Source organism: Osmia lignaria, chromosome 14, assembly GCF_051020975.1.
Source record: "Osmia lignaria lignaria isolate PbOS001 chromosome 14, iyOsmLign1, whole genome shotgun sequence".
NCBI classification, from domain to species: domain Eukaryota; kingdom Metazoa; phylum Arthropoda; class Insecta; order Hymenoptera; family Megachilidae; genus Osmia; species Osmia lignaria.
In genome coordinates, this window is record NC_135045.1 from 4,366,986 (window position 1) to 4,389,418 (window position 22,433).

The 22,433-nt window shown below is 37.4% G+C and overlaps 2 protein-coding genes and 1 long non-coding RNA gene across 5 annotated transcripts; 2 read left to right on the forward strand and 1 right to left on the reverse strand.

The window, feature by feature from the left end:
- The first annotated feature begins 70 nt into the window (after positions 1 to 70).
- On the forward strand, positions 71 to 4,744 carry LOC117607283 (cilia- and flagella-associated protein 69-like). Of its 3 annotated transcripts, none has more exons than XM_034330824.2 (12): positions 71 to 330; positions 881 to 1,241; positions 1,303 to 1,735; positions 1,830 to 2,070; positions 2,157 to 2,457; positions 2,534 to 2,715; positions 2,782 to 2,933; positions 3,013 to 3,217; positions 3,285 to 3,592; positions 3,674 to 3,888; positions 3,953 to 4,384; positions 4,449 to 4,744. In XM_034330824.2, exons 2-12 carry the CDS (start codon positions 963 to 965, stop codon positions 4,638 to 4,640), a joined length of 2,940 nt encoding a protein of 979 aa, XP_034186715.1. In that variant the 5' UTR covers positions 71 to 330; positions 881 to 962; the 3' UTR covers positions 4,641 to 4,744. The 3 variants fall into 3 exon arrangements, with proteins under 3 accessions (XP_034186715.1, XP_034186714.1, XP_034186716.1); XM_034330823.2 differs by lacking the exon at positions 71 to 330 and adding an exon at positions 604 to 796; XM_034330825.2 differs by lacking the exons at positions 71 to 330; positions 881 to 1,241 and having other exon boundaries at positions 1,603 to 1,735; positions 1,876 to 2,070; positions 4,449 to 4,743.
- Positions 4,745 to 4,935: 191 nt separating this feature from the next.
- On the forward strand, positions 4,936 to 21,866 carry l(1)G0289 (plexin domain containing lethal (1) G0289). The gene is made up of 8 exons (XM_034330827.2): positions 4,936 to 5,602; positions 18,536 to 18,957; positions 19,045 to 19,395; positions 19,788 to 19,980; positions 20,116 to 20,325; positions 20,398 to 20,796; positions 20,873 to 21,009; positions 21,086 to 21,866. The coding sequence occupies exons 1-8, from the start codon at positions 5,473 to 5,475 to the stop codon at positions 21,152 to 21,154; spliced, it is 1,911 nt and encodes a 636-aa protein (XP_034186718.1). The 5' UTR covers positions 4,936 to 5,472; the 3' UTR covers positions 21,155 to 21,866.
- On the reverse strand, positions 5,284 to 6,286 carry LOC117607290 (uncharacterized). The gene is made up of 2 exons (XR_004582160.2): positions 6,226 to 6,286; positions 5,284 to 6,144 (listed from the first exon to the last, which is right to left on the reverse strand). It is a non-coding gene; the product is annotated as an uncharacterized LOC117607290 (long non-coding RNA).
- Positions 21,867 to 22,433: the final 567 nt, after the last annotated feature.

The window sequence follows — 22,433 nt, forward strand, 5'->3', positions numbered from 1 at the left end:
GAAGAAAATTTGTTTTTATTCTTCTCGTCACCGTAATCGCAAATTCTGATCGACAACGATAGGGATGAGTCGAATATCGTTTTAAAAAACTCTCGCAATCGATAGGTAATATCGAGGAAGAATTTGCACGAAGAGGTTACGTGCTTATAGTAGAGATACTATTTGCAGTATATTGCTTAAATATTCATTAAACTTTAATTCTGATCAAAAATTGAAAATATAAAGTACTAGAATTTCGTAGAGGCAAGTACTTTCTACTCTCGTAAGATTTTGAATAGAACGAAGTATCATTGTCACTAGCAACCGGTATAACTTACGAATGACCTAAAGGTAATATTTTAGAAATATTTAATATAATATTCAACACATACGGTGAAAAATTCAGGTAAACCAAGAAGCACGAGCACACACCTTGGTACTGTCGACAGCGTCGGCGACTGTTGCAAACTCTCTCTTGCACGTGTACGAAAGTTTTACACATTCAGATGATCTGCGTGTAGGTGAACATCCGACAGGAACGACTTTTTACAAATGATTTTAAACTTTATAGATACTAAATACATACACTAATGTTTTTCTATAGAATTTCGGAAACTTTTAGATAAATTTTAATGAATTTAAGTGCAATATACGCGATTCTTTCGATAGAATTCGAACTTAATTAAAACACACTGAGTCGGCGCTCGATTTGATCGATGCGCCATCTGTGTTTCACTTTGAAAGAGTTGCGTTAGGGGGCGCCATGCGGTTAACTGATGATTCCTTTTTCATTTTATCCGCTACTTTTTAATTTTCTGTATGAATTTTTTGTTGTATTTAGATTGAAAGGAAGGTAGGCACTTTGAGACTTGTTTGAATTATTTTATTTATTTCTTTACAGGTAGTTCATTCATTATCTTAGCCGAAATTAAGTTTTATATATTTTCGGCTTATCGAATCCTATTGAATTTTTAAAAAATAATATGGATCGATGTGAAGACAATGTACTAGTTATTGATAAATTGGAAGCTACTGATGTTTGGAAAGAATCTAATTGCCCAGTATACATCACACCAAATTGTGCAGAAACTGATAAGATATCAAAAGAATTATTTGATTTTGATGGTCATTCAAAATTTGATGTAGATTATATTTTACAAAAATTAGATGAACTTATATCTGATCCAGTAACAAGTACTAGTGTTCTTAGAATATGTAGATTTCTGCACGATTATTTTTATTATATAGGAACTGGTGGTTACGTATCCTTCAATAAATGTTTTCTCTGATAAGAAATTATATTTTCCTTAAAAGTATGTTTAGAAAATAAAACACTTGCCCATAATAATAAAATTATTAGAATTTTTGGCACAAAATGTTGAATCTGTTAAAGAATATGAGATACATCTTAATCAAATGCTAGAGCTTTGTAATTTACCACCCATATTAGAAAAGTCTTCGGAAGCCTTTTTTAATTCTGATATAATGGAACAGTATTTTACAATATTAGGACATCTTCTTGTAATCTTACCAAAGCAAGAACAGATATTGAAAGTTCATAAAGCGCTTCACTCTTTACTGTTGAAAAAAAAATCCAAAAATACTGCTGCAATAAAGCTGAAACTTTGTCATACAGCTGTAGAAAAATCACAGTTGCCAATAATTATGACCGAATTATTAAAATCTTCTTCACCAGACATGTATCCAAAATTGTTAGAAGTGGTTTTTTTACTTTCATCTATCTCATATGGATGCTGTATGTACTAGTTATTGAATTTGTTTTTCTTAATAAACCAATGAATCTTTCAATATTTATAAATCTCTTTATGCTTTTACAATATTAAATAAAGCTCATAAGATGATTGAGACTGGTATACTAAACATTATACTCATTAGAATGGATCTTCCCTATGCAACTCAACTACGTTGCACAAGGCCACCAGATTCACTACTAATAGGGAATGAATATCCTGAAGAAACGACTCTTTTAATAATGAATACCTTGTGGAGTTTAATGAAGTCTGTTCTTCCACCCAATGTTGTTCCAATTCATTGGAAGGATAATTTGCCATCTGTACACTGTGCTTTATGGTAATTCCTTTGCAGACAAAATATCCTGTGTTCAATTTAATTCTACAGATTTGATACTAACTAAGAAATTAATGTATATCATGCAGGGGTTTGTGTTACTCGTTTGAAAGACAAGTATGCTATAGCCAATGTAGAAGCATCAATGTACAAATCAGGAATGAAATTGCAGTGATTATTCTTGTAATTTTGATCACTTTTCCATCTTGGAATCTTGTTAGTAGTGGTATAGCAGAAGATGTTATCAAATTTTTTGTCGGAGTTGAAACTGGAACCCTAAGAGTATTTGCAGAAAATATAAAGTTTGGCAGGTCCAATGAAGATTTATTCTTCCAGAAAATTTTGTTGCTAATCATTACACATCTAGCTGAAGTTGATGCTTGTATTTTTGTAATTATCTTAATAATGTATTTTTCATAATGAATTGTGAAGAATAACATAATTCTGTAACATTTATTTGTGACAGTTAATGAAGGAGAAAAAATTGATGAGAACTGTACTTCATCTTGTTAATCCAAATACTAAAGAATATAAAATCACTTGGAATGCATCTCAATTTTGGAACTTATGGACATATGCCATAAATGCTTTATCTGTACTAGTCCCAAAAATGCCAACAGAATTTATGGAGTACAATGGCACGCTCAGGTACATGAATATCAATAAATAAAATTTTTGCCATTAGAATATAAACCAACTGAAAATTTTTTACAGATTATTCATAATATTAGAATGGTGCTTAAGTACAGACTATAATATAAAAATAGTTCAAAATTGGACAAAAACAATTTGCACAATTATTTTGAATAATAATTTGATTTTATTAGAAGATTTCCGGGAACATGGAGTTACATTACTATTAATCAGTCAGTTTTCTGTCCATAAATCATTCCCGTTTTTTCCATTTATGTCGTATAATAATTGTATGCATTTAATATACAACAGAACTCATAAATTATATTTTGACCTTTGACAAGATTACAATGAAGGATCAAAGAATTTTAACATTAGCTTTAATCTCAATTGAGAGACTGATGAAAAAACAAAGATTTTACCAAGAAATGTATGGAGATCAAAGTATTACATTAACTATGGAACTATTATTCAGGTGTATATATCAAAAGGATAAGGAAATTCAAGTAGACCAACGGTATCATATACTTATAGTTTAAGTTGTAAAATATCTACAAAACATTATTATAAAAAAGATTTGTTAGTCTTTTATTAGCAATAGGTTCATACATTTGGGAATGTATACTATGGTGTCCTAAAAATCTTGAAAAATTCATTGGGTATGGTGGAGTATACATTATTCTTGACATAATTGAAATTATTCCATATCCTGTTCAGTGTGTATTCCTGGGTGTATTCACTGATATGTGCGATAATTATTTTTGTGGGCCCTATTTGTGTACATGGAGAGGAATTGATAAGAAAACAGGACTGATGTCCTTATTAGCAAGAATGTGGAGAGAAGAAGAAATACGAGTTAAAGTTAAAAGATTCCCAGATGGTTCTGTTACAGGCAAATTATAAATTTATTTTAATTGGCTTGTGGTAAAGTAAAATGCATATAAGTGCTTCAATAGTGTTTATCATATGTTAGATGAAGAATTACCCCAGATGAGCAATAGACAATGGTCAGACACTTATCGTATTAAATTAACTCAAAACATTAGCCCAGCAATAATTGATATGATTGGTTCAGTAAGATCAAAGATATATAGTATTAGAAAAATAATTGAAGGGGATCAGAAAAGATATCAACATGCAAAGGAGCATTACAAAATATTATATGCTGATCTTTCAATGGAAGATAGAGTGAGTGTTAAAAAGCAAGTTTTATTAATTGCACATTTTGTAACTCGTGTGCATATCTTTTCAGATTACAATATTTAACATGGATTTGTATTTTAAAATAAAGTTAGGTCAAATATGGGTAGAAATTTCTAAATATTTTGAACAGGCTGGCATTACTCCACTTGGCATGGATGGACAAGCACTTTTTTTGATGACCCAAAGATACTATTCTTGGGGTAAACTAATCAAAAATGGAGAGCAAAAAATAATAAAATCTGTACAGATTGCAGAGGATATAGAAGAAAAAGACGAATATGCCAGAATTCGTGATGCCAAACTTATTCTAGCATTAGATGCGTTTGATGAATTAGACTATATATATAGAACAACAAATAGATCATATTTATTAGAGAAAAAAGATAAACAAATTCGGCAGGTTAACGCAGCTTTAAATTTCCCGCCTAACGCAGCCGATGCACATTGTCATAGAACATTCTTTCATAAACCCCCAATTACGGTAAATATAAGATATTTTTTATTTATATTCCACTTCAATAATATTACTTTTTTCATTATTAAAGGCTATATATAATCAACATCCAGTAATAAAGAGTAGTTTAAGATCAGATTCAAATTTTAATCAAGTGAAATGTCTTCCTGTTTCTCCTTGTTGTTCGTTTATTTCGGACAATGTGTGTTCTTCTGAAATTTCTTTGCCTATCATAACAAGTAGCTGTATTCTTAAACCAGAAGAATTTATCGAAGATGTGTAATAACAACATGGTATAAAATTTTACACAAAATATTTATTTCAATAAATCGTTTATAAACATTTTCTACGCGCCAAGTACAGTATTAATTTTATATTCTATCATTTTATAAATGAAAAGTTTGTTTTCTAAAAGTTAATAAAAAGATTGAAAGTTTTTCCAGATTTTGTTTTCATTTGAAACATATCGAAAAGGGCATTCGAGGATTAGCCACGGTTTGATTGGTTCCACCATTATGACTCGTTAGATACTTCGTCATCTAGATAATGTAACGGAAACTCCCCCAGGAGAACGAGCGACGGACGCGGCGAGGAGCCAGTAAGAGCCAACATGCCGTTCGTACCGCAAGTGGTCGTTGTTGTTCTCGTCCGTCCGGTACCGGTTTAAAAACGTGTCGGAACAAAGTCCTCGGGCGTTTGTCTCGCCTTTTCGCGCACATTTTGTGCCTGTTTTTTTGAAAAGAAACACGAATCATCGTGTGTTCGCATTCAAATAACCGCCGTTGCGCAAAATCGTTTTCTCGGTGACATTTGTGAGCACTTCAGTGAAAGCTTCGATATAAAACAAATCGTGGATTGTTCTCCATTCTCTATAATTTCTCGAACGTTTCATCCGTGTCTCTTTTTCTATCTTTTGCTCCTATCCATTTTTATTTCCCACTGTTTCTGTCTTTTTCTATCATCTGTTCTTTCATCTCCGTCGTTTTTCCATACCCCCTCTCTCTGCTCGTCTTTCCGTCATCGTCTCGTCTGGTCGGTCGCGCGAGGCAGACGGGACCCGAAGCGCACGGATTTATATTCGTGTAGCGCAGGAGAGTTTTAGCAGCTTCGTAAATATGGCGTGTGAACAACGGTGGTGCTTTAACCGTGGCTGTGACGGAGCTAACCGACGATGGCTGTACATCCTGTTGCTGGCCTTCTGCGTACTACAGCATCTCGACTCGAGTGTTGCGAACAACGAGCTCGGTGAGTGTGCTTTTTAACTTGTTGCACCTATGCGTGTTCTCTTTTCCGACACAGCCTCGAAGATATCCTCTCTTCCTCGGTGAAAAAGACGCGACTTGAGATAACGGAAGAAAACAGTTTTGGGATTATTTATCGAGAGTCAGATAAGGATATTTTTGAGGAAGAAGAAAAAGTTTATCTGTCGCAATAATAAACGAGAAAACGAACGTACGATTCTTCCTACGCTTACTACTACGCAATTTCACTGAGCGTGACTATACCTTTTTAAAGGAACAATTTCCTTCATTCTTTTCTTTTTTTTTTTCTAATTACACGTTTCTCGTTATAATGATTGTCAAGGTATATGTAATTATATAAAATTCACTTTACGAATTAGCAATTCCCTTTTTAATTTATAGAATCGATTTCTTTTTATCTCGATTTAATCAATTATCACATCGATAATAACATGATGTTTGACACATGGTCACGTGACTTGTTTTATTGCGCTAAGTTAATTCCTTACATCTGAAATCTTCTTATTGGATCTTGTATATATAAATCTAATGACAATTATGATAATCGTGAGTAAAATTATTACGTTTATTTGTTATTGTAACTTATAATTCGATTAAAAATCATACGAAAAATATATTCTTCATGCGTAGGGTTTTCTCGCGTGAGCCAGATATGCTCGAATCGATATCTCGATCGATCTCGCTTGTTTATATTCGATTCTCATCGAGCGATCACACTGCCAATTTTTTTCTTGCTGTCATTCATACAATATGCGTTTGTACCGTTTCCTGTTCGTTCATTTTCTCGAAGTAAATACGTCGCGATACTTTCTATCTGAACAGGAACATTTATGAAAGCTATCTCAGCGACCAGTAGAATGGTGGGGATTTCGATTTAGCAACAATGCTGACAAGCTACAAATGCAACCGTTCACCGTTTACCTGCACGTATCGTCGTAATTAGAGATCATCAGGAAAAGAAAAATTCCGTGCTGATCTAGAGAGACAAAAAAGAAAAAAAAAGCAAGTGTGACGTGTGTTCATTTTTCATGTTCGGATTGTATGGTTAATGGAATTTCTGAGACGACAGAGCGAGAGGTTATCGGCGTTTGTCATACGTTTGCCGATTTTATGAATAACTTCGCGTCGCCATTTATTGCAAACCCATAACGGGTTTCTTCAAATTATACTTTAAACATTTATGTATTAGCATAGAACTTTTTACCGACCTATAACAAGAAAAATCACCAAGGCTTTTCTTTCATAAGAAAGTTTTAGGTGCCATTAATTTTTTAAGGTTAGGAATTTCCTTGAAGCAGGAAGTTTACCGAACAGCGTGTGTCGTGAGACGCAAATAATTAAACTGACGATATTGGCGCGCTTTTTCTGGTAACAGGTCTGTTAGCTTTTATCGAGCGACATTCAATATGCAAATGTTAAACAAACGTGTCTGCAGCTACGTAATAGACGCTCAAGGCGCCGTCTTGTTCTATCTTTCCTTCATTTCTCTCTCCGCTATTTCGTTTTTTTTATACACGTTTTTTATGAACAGCGGGCAAATGTGATGTTCATAATATTCTGAATAATTACGATTATGGCATGCAACGGTATATGCGTTCATTTTCACTGCGGCATTTAATATGTTAAAAGGTTAAAAGTCGACTTATTAACATGATTGGTTGAATTGCAATGGGGGTCACCACTATAAATAATTAAAACAGATAGGAAATGAAAAGTTTCAATTAAACAAATATATTCTAGTATAGAAGGTGTAGAAATGTTTCGTATCGTGGTTATAAGGTGACATTCGAGTGCAAAGTGGTTTTAGAACTCTCTTAGGAACAAAAAGGGTGCTTGTACAACGTGAGAACGGTCTGTAGGTAGGCTGGCTTGTTTCGAGTGGTATTCGCGGCGACGATCAACAACACTCTTGTACTCCTCGAATCGCAGACGTGGGACTTTTGTACGTGCGTGCCACTCGCGCGAAACAAGTCGAAATTGGCGCGGCACAAAGGACTGCGAAACGCGAACGCGATCCTCTCGAGCGCGCTGGAAAAGCGGGATTGCGCTTTCCATGCCGTGCTGAATTCTCTTTCGCTTCTCGATCGAACATTCGTTCGTTTCAAGGCTGCTGCACCAATTAAGCGACAATGGGACACGATCGGTGTACACACCGGTCTCTACCCATGAAAAAAAAAGGACACTCGTGTAGGTTCAAGGGGAGCTGTTTTAATCCCAGAACAGTTACTTCCTTTGTTATATCGCGCCAGTGTTTAATTTGATCTATTTTTAACAATTTATCTTTGATTTGATCAACAATATCAGAAAATTCTTATCGGTCGGTTGCTGATTATCTCTCTACACAGATGCAGCCACCTTATCAGTTCACTTAACATTTATGCATTTAACGTTTGCAGAATGATAACACTGAGAACTTATCCGCTAATAGTATCTTTTTCATAGTTCATCTATGAAAGGTTCAACGGTCTCTTCGAATTAGTCCTTCGAATCGACGCCTTACGCTATTTGCGTCTGGTAGAAACTAAAAATAGGGAACATCTGGACTTGTTGGCAATACGGCCGGTTAAATTCATATATCCACCGCGAATGGAGCCAACTTCTTAGCCCAGATCCTCCCGTTCACTCGGTCAGCTTCTCTGCCCTTAATATTTCTACAGTTAACGGCTTTCTTCGAAATTCTTCGTGTTTTTCATTCGGAAAAACAGGAGCATCCATGACGCGTGTTCACCGGGAGGAAGCGAGAACGAAGATGACGCGTACACGCGCCCGCACGTATCCGGTTTCTGCGACGTATATTGCGTTCAATATGCTTGTAACACGACATAATCCTATATCGTGTTCCACGACGATGGGTGCAATGCACGTTACGAATACCCGCAACACAGACGAGGGGGGGACAGTCTTTTAAGCTGCTTCCTTCGACGTAAATCTACACCTTCGCCGCACGTTGCTACCATCTCGACCCTTTGCTTCTTCTTCTTCTCTTAATCCCTTCGATACGCCGGAGTGTAGATTAAAAACGACCGAAGCAATTGTTAGGTTTTCATTTGTTAGGACCAATTGTTAGGACCAAAATTAATCTCATTTTTACTACTCTCTTATTCTGATGGAAAGGAATGCTTTATCTTCCCTCGTTAAAAGATAAAACGTAAGCATTTTATTGAAATAAATTTTCTAATGCAAAACGTCGCTTAATATTCCCCCCTTTTTTTTCCGTCCTTCGCGTTTATCAGCATTTTCCGCAGGGAAATTAACATGTATCCATAATTGTTAGCGCTACTTATTAAAAATCTATATTTATCGCTAGACATTTATCATGAAATTTGAACGTGAAACGAGAAACAGACTTTGTTCCAATTTATTACAACGATTTATCATAATTTGACTAAATTAAATCCGGAATGTGTAACAGAGATTCGAACGTTTCTCAATTAATCGTTCCCGATGTTATCGGAAGACGGTAATAGAACGGACGTACGATAAGGAGATTTTTTAACCATTTTTTTTACTTTGTCTCCCTACCGTCATTGGAATATCGTGGATCGGTGATTTATTAATTTCGTTTCGCGTTTAATTGTGCATAAAACGGGGTCAACGTTGTACCGTTTAGTCATAACAAATGTAACGCGCCCGCGACACCAGAAAATACACCGATTAAACCCGACACTTAATACGACACTTATCCACAATGTGGTTGACCTATAATTCCCCGTCGGTCATAGAATCGAGCAGTGTGCAAGACACACTGTCCAATCAAGTGTAATCAGGAGGACCATCCGCGAAAAGATCACTTAACGAGCGTAGAAAATGGAGCACGTGGGTGTTTCACTTGTACCATCTTACTTATCATTGTTTCACCGTTTTAATATCAAGTCTAATGGATATAAAAACCTTGAAAGCCTAATTATAGTTGGACTGTAATATAACTTGTTCCTTCTGGTTCCGAAAGCGACCAAGGATTTGGCAATGCGAGGCGGAGCATTCTTTGACTACGCATCGAAGTAACGCGATGTGAAATTTTCGAGTTCGTTGCACTTTTAATGGGCCAGCCGAACGGTAAGGTGATCGAATCGATACGTTTAAACGTTGACGAAAGAATATTATGTTTTAAGAAATACTTGATCGTCCCCTTTACAGGTAATATCGTAACCCGTCTGCATAGAACTTATTTTTGTCTTGTCAGTGTCGAGCCGGGGCTTCTCTTACCGGAAGCTCACCGTCCTGTCGCGCAGTCCCTTCCGCTTTTTGCATACAGATACACTTTAATCGTACGAATCGGTCGTTCGATCACGCTTTCACGTGTTTATTTTTGGTTACCTGTCGCCTACGTGACACTCTTCCATGTTACTTTTCCGTTTAGAATTCATCATCGTTTACTTCGGTCCTCGAGGAAAAATCTTCCTAAACGAAACCAAGTAATTCGTATTACAATTTTACATTAGCAACGACAAAAAAGAAGTGCTGTTGGTCGCGTCTGGGAGCTATAAGTAAGCCGGCGCCAAATAATTCAGAAGATAATTTCTATCGAACGAGATACGCGTTGCTCTCGCTGCTTACTGGTAGCCTCGATAAGAAATTATTGACTCAATTCTTCGGGCACGTTAAGTAAATTGTATTTAACGAACTGTTAACCCTTCGCTATCCAACCGTGCAATTAATGTTGCCGCCATCGCCGCAATAGCGGTCGTCAGATGAAACGATTAAAGTTATCAAATTGACCGTCATAGTGAAAATGGACGCAATATATGATTAGTACAATATAAGTCAGTGACCGCCACCACGAATTTAGCTAAAGAGTTCTCAATGAAACACGCGATATCGCGTGATTGGACCATCAGCTTCAGTCTCGGCGCCTCTAACAGGTGACCCTCTAATAACCCTTCTAATAATCAAAGAATTATTCTTTGGTATGCTTTTCTCTCGCGTTGTTTGTGAAATTCTTTCGATGATTGCGACAGCAGGCTCGCGAGAAAACAGGTGATAAAAATATGCGGTCACAAATGGAAGGTTAAATCAAGGCTACGGATGCATATGTTCGTGCTCTCGATAAAGATTACGCGTTCTATATGCGTGACACACATTCCGATACGTTCGCCGTAATCTCCTGCCCTCGACGACGACGTACCAACAGTGATCGCTTTTAATGACAGACACACCAGTTTCTTTGATTCTTAAAGGGCACGTTTCATTTCTGTTTCCTTTTTTTCTTTTACGTATGTAGTTTTCCTTGGTTACGTAAAAGGAATGAATTAAAATAAGAGGTACATTCGTTACACGCGTGTAAAAAAAATGTATATTACATGCTTGATAATCAATATCAACGCGAGGCACGGTTAATTCTATTGTGTCATTCACGGTGCATAACACGCTTGCATTATATCGAATGCATTGTTGCATTTAATCGTTTGCCAACTCGTAACACACGTAAATATTTTTGCTCCTCCTTGGCTAACTCTGCGTTGCAATCGTTTTCGCGATTAATAACTCTGACGCGACAGAGAAAAATAAAGTTCCGAGAGTGTCGCGATTAAAGCGGGAAAACAGATTATTTTATTCAATTATGAATTGAAATAAGGTACGAACCATAGAGATCGTAAGCTCGTAAGAAAAGTTCAAGAAACGCGTTCGCGTGTCCAGCCTCTTCGATTCGTTTACGTTCATTATCTCTTACGATCAAAATGATTACGTATCATTCGATCGACCTCGTTGATGGCAAAAGGTCTTGTACGATCGCGTTTGACCGAACGAAATCGCGCGCATCTCGCAATTCGTCGTTTTGCTTTAATAGCAACGATTCCATTGAACGACAAAGAGTAGTTTTGTAACATCGAGAGAAGGAAGTTCCTGCTAAAAGTCCACGATGCTTATTCATCGGGACATCCACTGATATCATTTCTAAACTATTCCTTGGACAAATGTGAAAATAAAGAAGAATTTACAGTAAATATATACACTTACCAGTCAATGTATGCGCATATTAATTTGACAAGTATGTAAATGTCAAATGGCAAATGTCCGTGGCAATTATGTGCATTATTTATTAGTATATTATAATATAAAATGATTTTAGTCAGGAACAAATTGGGACTGAAATTTTTAACAGGAGATTTGTGACACGATTAAACTTAATTAATTAGGCTCCAAATTCCCATTGGAAATTTTCCCCAACACCTCGTGGATCGACAAATCTACCGTGTGGAACAGTTTTGACGAATATTACCATATTTGTATTCTTCCGTTCTCTTCCGATCGTTTTACTCCATTTACTTACCAGATGCTACTTTCACCGCTCTCACCGTGACAAATCGTTCCAATTTACCGGAAAACCATTGATTACTGATCGGATCAGATTCTCTTTTATCGTTCTCCTCTCGTTATTAGAGCGCGAACAATGCACCCGTATATGGTATTGACTCAGAATTGATTTCAATAAGAAACAGATATTGTATTGATAGATAGTATATCATTTCAATGATAGTGAAAGTGGTAGTCCTTAGTACGTTGATTGTAAAATAATCGTAAAATGACGAAAATAAGAAAAGTTGGAATTTTACTAACAGATTAAACGAGGAAAAGATACACAAGGAATGTTGTAAAAACTCAGGATATTTGAGATAAAATTATAGATAAGCCTTGACGATGAAGAAATTACAGTAAGTTTCAAAGAGATTATTCGTAGAACGACAGTGCTGATGGCTCTCAAGGCCAATTAACGTTGATTCAGAATACCTCTTAAGATGATTACTGTTTCGCATTAAATTTTATCTATGCGCTGATACTATGACAAGATAGTTGATGACTTATGTTCATTCAACGTTCATTCACGTATTATCGATGTTAATCGATTCAAGTACGTACACCCGCGGAGAAATCTGGCTTCTCTAGGAAAAATAGCGATATAGATTAATTTGATTAATTTCTTTCTTTAAAAAATTTACCTCTTTTTCTAGTATCGTTCTTGACTGTTGGAAATTATGGAATATTTTAATAAAAATACTATTAGTTACGAACAGTTCTTTATTCTTCAAGGTTTGCAGAGCGACTGGAATCATAAAAAGAAAGACACTTCTCGTTATCGCTATCCTATAAACAAAATTCAGTGCACTGATTTGAAGCCACGGTGATTTATATTACCATTTACGTATCACCAGAGAAATGAAGCTGGGCACAATTCATTTTTTAAAATTTTATTACGGGATTTCTAACGTTGACAAATTATTCAAAGATACCAAATATTAATTTTTAAGAAGCAATAATGTTTCAAGTCTTCGAATCAAAATTCAGCTGCTCCTCGAACGCAAGGTCCAAAGAAACCATGGTTCGGTAAATTGCAAGGTTTTCTTCTGACCATGCAGTTATCAAAGAGCTCTACTGTTGCACTTGGTTCGCTGCACAAAGAAAACTAATTTGCAATTCATGCCACGTTAGCCGTGTCTCGTCGATCGGGCTAAAATAGTCACCTAATAAAAACACAGAGAAACGATCGAACGTGTTGCTCCATTGTCACCTTACAAGTTCCACGAGAAAAAAAAGTACACATTTCCGATTAAGAATTTTGATAAGGGCGTTCGTTGCAGAAACTTCTTTTATTGCATCGTTCTATCGGCCATTTTCGTTCGTTAGCATCTCGTATATTCGCGAGGAATGACACTAGCTCGTAATTAAAGTTCTTTGCGTAACGCGTGCTTACGTAAATGCAAGGACAAATCTGATCTCGAAGTACATATACGGCATCTTTTCAAGTTCTATTACAATGAAATCCTTCGAGATGAAGCGATCCTCGCTAGAGGAAATCAATCATCGTACCTCAACTTCTCTTTATCCGTAGAAAGCCATGTACCAATCAATCAATAATTAATTGAATATCGCGTCGAAACAAACGCGAAGAAATTAATGATTGTATTAGTCATTTACTACTCGTTCGAAGATCGATGACTTGTAGAACTTTCAAAAATTTCTAATTTCCAATTATACTCGATTCGATCATCGGATTATCGACTGTACGTCAAGGAAATTCGCTTTTCCTGAATCTAACTGTACCGAGTTGAAGCAGTTACTCACCGTGGCGAAAGTTTCGTTTGTATTGCGTCAACAGGTGAATTGGTCAGCAACCAACCGGAAATTCCGTTTAATTTTCTCTAGGTTATTCAATATACTTGCTAATATTCTTATCGATATTATATCGTTGTACATTTTTTCCTCGTTTCTCTTTGCTGTTAGTAACGGGTTAATATTCTATGCGATAACACACCGTAATTAGTAATTTTTCATTTCTAACTGTAGAAACCTACTTAAGGTAGTACTTTCTGTACTCTTTCGAGGTCTTTGTCGCACAGTAAGGAAAATATTAAAATTTCCTGCGTTTTTATAAAATATGACGAAAAACAGTCGTTAAGAGAGAAAAAAGATAAGGCCAAAGACCTCGAAGAGCGTTTCACGAGGTTCACGTGCGATGGTTTTCGGTGAAAGCGACCATTATTCCTCTCGGTATGGTAAGAAAAACGAGATTACGAGCTCTGGTTCATCAGCTGGCGAACCTTTGATGGTTTATTACCCTCCGAAGAGTTAACTCCGACAGGCTTTCCTTCCCCTGCATTTCTGTTTTCCCCTCGGGAAATATTCATCGGTTCTCTGTCAATCTCCCTTTTGCCAGTTTACTCTTCTAAACTCCAACCGGGTAGCGACGATGATATCGTTCCTGCTCGCTGACCTGAAAATCCTTACGCCGTGTCGACGTGGTTCCAGTACAGTTCGTGTCGTATTTTTTTTTTTCCCCTTCAAGAATTTCTACCAGTTTCAAATGCTGGTCGAAAAAGCGAATCGTTCTTCGAGACGCTCTAACGAGCTCCGATAATTACATTTTCTGCCGTGATCGTCCGTAATTACGGCTAACGCTCATCGATGCTCCAGTTTTACGATCCCCTTAGAAATTTCTGAAGATATCGATCCCGAGATATCGATGACTCTAACTTCGTAATCCCGTAAACGTTTCTCCGTAAACCATAAATTACGCCGACCCGTTTTATGCACGCCAATTTCATCAACTTTTCTGCGGCTATGCATCTCGCTGACTCGACGTGTTTACGACCATAAATCGGACATTGTTATTTTTTTCTATGAGCCTCAATTGCGGTCGCAATAGCACCGAGGGCACCGCGGATGCGTTCATAAATGAGAGACTTGGCAATTATGCACCGCGATGCAACTCGGCCACGAATTAGTAATGGAAAAGCTATAAATAGACTCGAAGGGTTTATGCAGTTATTTTCGTCAAGTTTTAAGCTTTAATTTAGTAGAGAAAAAGGCGGTTTTGTCTCGAGATCTGTCAGACTCGTCAGTGTCTGCCCCAGGCACCCATCATACCGCAATTTGGAACTTTTATAACTGCGTGCCGAGCGACCGCCAGCGAGAACACTAATCATCTCGCCGCCACCTAGCGGTCCCCGGCCCGAACTAAAGGCGTCTGGGGAGACGAAACCATCTCTACCCCTTCACTAAACGCCTACAATGTCATGTAATTGTATTAGAGTCAATTTATTGTGCCATGAAAATTGATGGAATGCCTCTTAAAGTCTGTCGCAAACGAAGATTTAATTTTTCCTCGTTAGGAAAACGTTTCTGAATGCATCTTTTATCGTGGTTCATCGTGCCGGTGGGAGTGTAACGCAACACAGGAAGGAAAATGGACGCCGTATTTGTGTACGCGGTGAAGCGTACTCGATTGTGAAAATTTCCCACGTGTCATTGAACCGTTACGTTCACACACGGGAACCGGGACCACAATAGGGCACGACCTTTTCTTCACGATTTATACGCCGACGAATGGAAAGTGTTACGAATACGTAAGGTACACCCGCGATGTCGCGTTTCTGGCAAGAGATACGATTTGCAAGTTTTTCAGCATTCTTACCACCGTTTCTCTACGCGGTTCCTACGAGCAAAGGGAAGAATGCCACTTTAAAATAGAACCTTCCGGTGCTACGTAAACTGGTAAAGATATTCACCAGAAATACATAATCCAACGGGCAGAAGCGTGTAGAATCGTTTCATTCTTTCCACGTCGAACAATGCGCGAGATACGAAGCGGCTGGCGAAGCTGGAAAACAGAGTTGAACCAGAGGGGAAAAAAGGAACACGATGCTTTTAGCAGTCTAACACAAAGACAGCCATTTTGTATAACCTGTTTTAGGAGAGAACGTTGAGTAACTTTTACCTGAGAACGGTCAATGTAGGTTACCCTGCCATTTTTTGGAAATGGCTCCGTTTATTAGTAATTAGGGTAATTAGTTTGGTTCGCTTTTAAATCTTTCGGTCTCCTTGGTTCACAGGCGGTTTAACCGCAGTATACTCGCAGATGGTATTTACGGTTTCAAGTACTTTCAAGTAGCGTGACGAAAGTATAGTACAAGGTAAAAAGAGTGTTTTCCGAACAACTGAATACGTTCTATGGCAGAGAAGAACGTGTGCAAGGGGTGGGTATCTCTGGAGATATTTGGGAACGAGTTCTGAACCGGAGCTATTTTAACAGGGTGTCGCGTATGATACGATACGGGACAATCGTGAGTCACGTTTCAAAAACTGGTTCGTGTATTCGTTCTATAGGATGTTTCAGGAGAAAAGGCCGATACTTACTTCGAATTTCAGCTATTCTCTGGTTGTTTGGAAATTTGCAACAAGTACCCATCACTAAGAGGAGGGGGCATTGGAAATTCGGGAAGATTCAGGTAGACTAATGAGGATCTGGAGCCTAATTAATTAAGATCCAGAGCCTTATAAGTATCTTATAACTAACGACGATTTCAGGCTCCACTCCGCGAATGTAATTTATTCGTTCAGACAGACAGACGCACGAATTGCAATGAGATGCATTTACGATTCTACTCGAGGAACGTCCTTGGACGAGCTGGGATGTCGAAGAATGTTGTTTGAAATTTTAAATCGATGCTCCCGTTTCGATACAGCCACGGTGGCTATATTTTGGGATGCCTCTGAACACGGATTACGTTCCAAAGTCGAACGTGATCGCGGTAATTAGCGATAATTAACGAATGATAGAAAGTTACTAGCTTCCTTGATTATCATCCTTTCCATTTCAAAATGAAGCCTGATTTGATCGCGAATGTACGTAGCATTGACATTGCTGGTCAGCTTCCGACCGACAATCAAAGACATTGTGTCACCGGATAACGGCGATGTTTAAACGCGTGGGCGGACCATGCACAGAGTGTTCGAAAAATAGTAAACATAATTTATAAAAGTACCATTTCACAATATCTTTCGGTATAAATATTTTTTCGTGTAGAGGTGTATCGAGCCTTCAGCAGGTCTACGATCAATTTTCCATACTTACTCGACTATAAAAACAGCCTTCCTTCGCTGGCTATAATTCGGCGCGAGACGGTATTAACGATCCCATTTCGTGTCGTCGACCTCTCCTGTCCATAATCAATGCCTATCGATCCGTGAAGAACAAAGGTTAACGCATTTACTTCCTTAAGCTTATCCATTTTTCATATCGAACACCGTACACCGCGTGTACTTGGAGGATTTCGAACACTTTGATCGTTCGATTCATATTAATGAAGAGGCATGAATTATTGAACACTTTATCGAGCGGGGATTAATAAACTATTCATAGATTTTCTTTTTAACATTAAAGATTATCAGCTCACGATCCATTAGGACGCTCTTTCGTCGCTAACGACTCATTTGGTATTAAAATGACTCGTTAAAATTATATTTATCTTAATGAAATTTTACCGAGTGCCTAATTAACTGAGTCTACTGCTCTACTTTCGTTATTAGAACTATCGATGATAGTTATTATTTTGAATTTTCAATCGTTTCAAAGAAATCTGAGGTAATCGATGTAGCTGGCAACGAAGACGTTAACTTGATCAAACAGTGGTGGTTTCTTTATTGTATTTCGGTTGAAAAGCGTGTAACGTGTGTGACGTACGGGCGAGTAAAGTTGAACGAGGCTCGAATAAATTGTCGTCTCCTTTGGTCCCCAGGAGAGGGGAAGGACGGATAACGATTGAGAGTTGAACGTTTAATCGAGCCAGCTTTCAGAGCATGAAAATTTATACTGACGTCAAGCTTCGTACATTCTCGACTATCTGTCGGATCGCCAATTATTGCTCTATCCGGTCGCGATAGTTTGTCCCAACCGTCTGGCATCCTCTTCTTCTCTCTTCCTTCCACTTCTTCCGTCTGCTTTTGCTAAAGAAACTGAAGTCTCCTTTTCTGACAAATTTTTTCAAAATATACCCTTAGAAAATGTGACACGGAACTGTGTATCTAAACAGCAAAAAAGTATTAAGATATCTTAGTGGAAAATTGATTAAAGGTTAAATGAAATAAAGTTAATTTGTCGAAGAAAATTTATTCCTACTTTCTTCTTCCTATGCCCTCGAAGAGATCATTGAAACTAACACGGGAGAACAGAGCGGGTGATTTAATGGAGAAACATTGGCACCGATCACTGGAATTTATACTGATCTGCGACACTGACTGGCCGCTTAATGCAGGGCCACGCGTAAAACGAGCGTACACGACCCCTTTCATCAACAGAGACCGTCGACTATGAGATCCATCAATTGATTCGAATCGTCGTCTCGTTCTCGACTATGTACTCTTTGTATTTGACGTTTGTATTCTACCTAGGGTTGCCACCTTATTATAATATTAAACCCAGAGTGGCATCAAGTGCAGTCTGGGGGGATTGATTCACATTTTTCTTTCCCTTTAGAAGGAGAAACGGTACCTGTAGCCAATTGACCTGAAACTGATCAGTGAAATTGCTTACACAACTGTGGAAAGTAATTAGAGTGAATCTCAACTTTGATAGTTAACACGTTCTTCGGATATTGCTCGTTAATTATATACTTAATTAAAGTTTCATTAATGTTTTCAGATCGGTACCACTATGGACTATTCGGAGGACACTCGAACTCAGAAATTGGACCAATCGAGTTCTCCTACGTATCCGTGGAAGACCCGTCTGAAAATGTACAGATAATCGACAGACGTCGTCGAGAAACGGACGAGAAGTCACCTCCGACGACTGAACAAACTCCCCAGGAACAACAGCAACAACAATCGCAGGAACCGCAACAGCAACAACCAGCTGCAACGGAACATCCTGAATCTCCAGCACGGAAACCTCCACCGAAGGTGGTAGAATTGCGAAAGTCGCGTCCAAACGTTTCCTATTCGATGGAATCCACGACTGAATCGTCGGTCGTTTCGTCGCCCAGACCCACCGCATGGTTCGTTAAACAGGAACCCACGACGACTGAGAAACCATCGAATGTGACATCGTTGACGGTGGAATCGGTACGATTTTTAGAAACAAATGTATTTAAATTTGAGGGTTTCTTTATCTGTAAAATAATTCGCTTTCGCATTGTTTCTCGCGTACAGGTTCCACTCAAGCCTAGTACCAAAAATATGAAGAGCAACGCGACGGACAAAGTAGCTGAGACCAATAAAAATGCTACAAACGTGACGGAATCTGCTGTGACAGCGTCCACGGTCGAGAAAGATGATTCTGAAAGCAATATCGGGGATATATCTATCAGCAAGTTTTCTGATGTGACGAATAAAACATTGTCCCAGCATAACATCACCAAAACCGAATTGGACACCCATCAGTATTACAATAGTACGTTCATCATTGATGAGGCTGTCGGCAGAAGGTACTGGGTGGACATCAACAAGAATCCGGATTTGAAAGTCAATCATTTGCTCAGTCAAAGCCATCGTCGAGCTGCGGTGAGTTTTCAAAGCCGTGTCGAATAATCGGTACTTACTGTAACTCTTGTTTCTTAAGGGAATGCAATCATTTTTTCAGTCATTTTACGCGTAAAAGGTATTGAATGAGATCATGCAACAGGTATTGTTATCTTATTAGCGCCATCTGTTGAAAGCTTCAAGTAAATACAAAAAATATTTAAAAATATTTCAACCTGATGGATGCTTGTATTCTTGTAACATACCATATAAAGAAGATAGGTTTTCTTCCACTGTACACCAATTCCTTTTTACCATCTGTTTTTATCTCCAACAAAGCAAGAGTTGTAGTTCCTCCCAATCGCGTGACTCACCTTGTACCGTGTAACTACCGTATGCAGAATAATTATTACATGAATATTTTTATTCAACAGACGGTCAAATTGAAATTCGACTTCCCATTTTACGGCCACAAAGTTCGCAACATCACAATAGCCACCGGGGGTTTCCTGTACACCGGCGAATATGTTCACAGCTGGCTTGCCGCTACTCAGTACATCGCACCGTTGATGGCAAATTTTGATACCCGTCTGTCGAACGAGAGCTACGTAAAATATGCCGACAATGGTATTTAACAGTTAGGAAATATGTTAGAAAAAAAAAAAAAAAAACACTTTAAATCTATGCGAATTTGGACTTTGTTGCATTTATTACAGACTTCAAGCTTGGATCCTGTTAATAAATGGCAATGTATAATTACAGGAACTGCGTTTACGGTCGTATGGGAGAAGGTAGTTTTGCAAGACAAACCGGACGCCGGTGCCTTTACTTTCCAAGTGACGTTACATCAAAACGGTGACATCGTGTTCGTGTACTCGATGATTCCACTGATGGTTGAAAAAATCCAAGACACGGCGCATCCGGTTAAAGTCGGTCTCAGCGACGCTTACATCATGGACAGAATAGTATTCTGTGAGTGTTTTTTTGTGGTATTATTTTTAACATTCAAGATAAAAGTAACGAATCACATTTTTTGTCCCGTAGTTGTCCGGAGAAAAACAATTTATGAGTATCACCGTGTGAACTTTAATCGGCAGGATATTAAGAATTGGACAGTAATTTATTTGAATGCATTACCTACTTGCTTGGAAATGGACAACTGCAAAGACTGTCTGACGAAATTGAAAGATTTTGACTGCAAATGGTGTTCAGAACTGAATCAGTGCAGTACTGGAACATTTAGGTCACGACAAGACTGGTTGTTGAAAGGTTGTGACGTTAGAAAAATAAAAGATGTTAATAATTGCCCATCGCCTACTACGACGTACAAAGAGCACGAAGAAGATTTTAATCATGTATTGCATGTGCATTCGGAGAAAACTGTCGGCAGTGATTTAATGAATGCAAAGCAAGAAAGACCTGGAACGAGTCCTTTAGGACGTTGTAAGTTTCAGATTTCAATATGTCATACGTCCTTATAATTACTTGTGTAACGATAATTTGTAATCTATGGTTCTAGCTCGAGACAACATGAACATGGGAGTTTCTGGAATTATTGGAATTCTCCTGGTGATTGCTTTAGTCGTAGGATTGGCGGCTTGGGCTGGATATGCTTATCGTAATCCTCACAGTGCATCTGGACAAATGTTGATTAGGGTAAGAAGAATTAACATTAATATACATATATAAATGTTCTTGATGGAATTTTTAACACCGAATCTTTTTAAAACAGTACCGACCAAGTCAGTGGAGTTGGCGAAGAGGAGAAGCACGCTACACGGCAGCAACGATTCACATGTGATGACATACAATTGAAGCGCAGTCAACAGTTTGTACAGAACTGTCGGACCAAATTTTTCCTACTAAATATATTAACTGCACCAAGTCTGCGAGTCTATCGGAACCGTTTGCCTGTAATGACGCATGTGTCGCTCTGTTAATTGCAACACATATAAACAGCTAATACCGATTTTTTGATACGTATAAATCAGCATTTTGAACCGTAACGTGTACGGTTATGTTACATATCGTGAAACCAAGTATTTCGTTTTTTAAATTTAATAACAATGGTACGAATTAAACTACTAGTTAAACTAGCAGTTAAACTACTAATGACATTTTAGATTTTGTATTTTGAAAAACTTTGTACAGTAACGATATCTTGAGGACGCGTGAAAAAAAAAATTAAATTGATCATCGTAACGTGTAATTGTTCATAGTACTGTAATATTTCAGACGAAACGTTTTCAGAGCGAGTGACAAAAGGTAAGAGACAAACGGAGACCGGTATTATTTAATTGACTTTACGAAAACATTGGATGCGTTTTCCAAGTCAAAGTAACCGTATTGTCGAATGTCGGGTGAGAGATTTTTAGCCTGGATATCGAGCGTTTATGTGATTTTAGTATCAAGTGGTATACCTTGTTATTGTTTAAGAATTCGTTTTTTATCGTTATACGAACTACAATCATTGTTTATAAATATATATAAATATATATGTATGTATAATCTTTGCGGCGTAAAGCGCAATGTTTTAAAGAAATCAATTAAACAATCAAGTTCCGATCTAGCATGTGGAAACTACAGTTCAAAAAAACATATTACGTGAATGAAATTTCCACAAAATCTGATGAAATGATCTTACAATCTAAAAAACACTTTTTTATTTTAACTATCTTTATTTCTTGTACATTCCAAAAGGTGCAGTTCCATTGAATACCTAACATGTTGAGTACAGGAAATTACTATATATGTGAACTGTAGTTTAATGTTTAAAATTTTAATGTGTATGTAGGTATATATGCATATGTCCTCAGTGATATGCGAGTACTACGTACATACATATATGTATACGTGGAATATATAAGTAATTATATAAATATATATTTTATGAAAAAGTGTTTAAAACCGTGAGCACCTTAATTTGTAGTAACATGCATAAGAAGACAACAATGAAAAACTCATATGTATTGATAACATTAGATCATCAGTGTATATAGTAGTATGTTAAAGCAATATAATTTTTATATGATTGTAAGTATAATTAATATCAAAAGGTGCCTTCGATCACATTTTTGATC

What these genes read in the sequence shown, in the direction of transcription:
- LOC117607283 (XM_034330824.2), top strand. Translation starts at nt 963, where the DNA reads ATGGATCGATGTGAAGACAATGTACTAGTTATTGATAAATTGGAAGCT. An exon ending in ATCTATCTCATATGGATGCT is followed by an intron (nt 1,736 to 1,829) that starts GTATGTACTAGT and finishes TATTAAATAAAG; the next exon opens with CTCATAAGATGATTGAGACT. An exon ending in TTCATAAACCCCCAATTACG is followed by an intron (nt 4,385 to 4,448) that starts GTAAATATAAGA and finishes TCATTATTAAAG; the next exon opens with GCTATATATAATCAACATCC.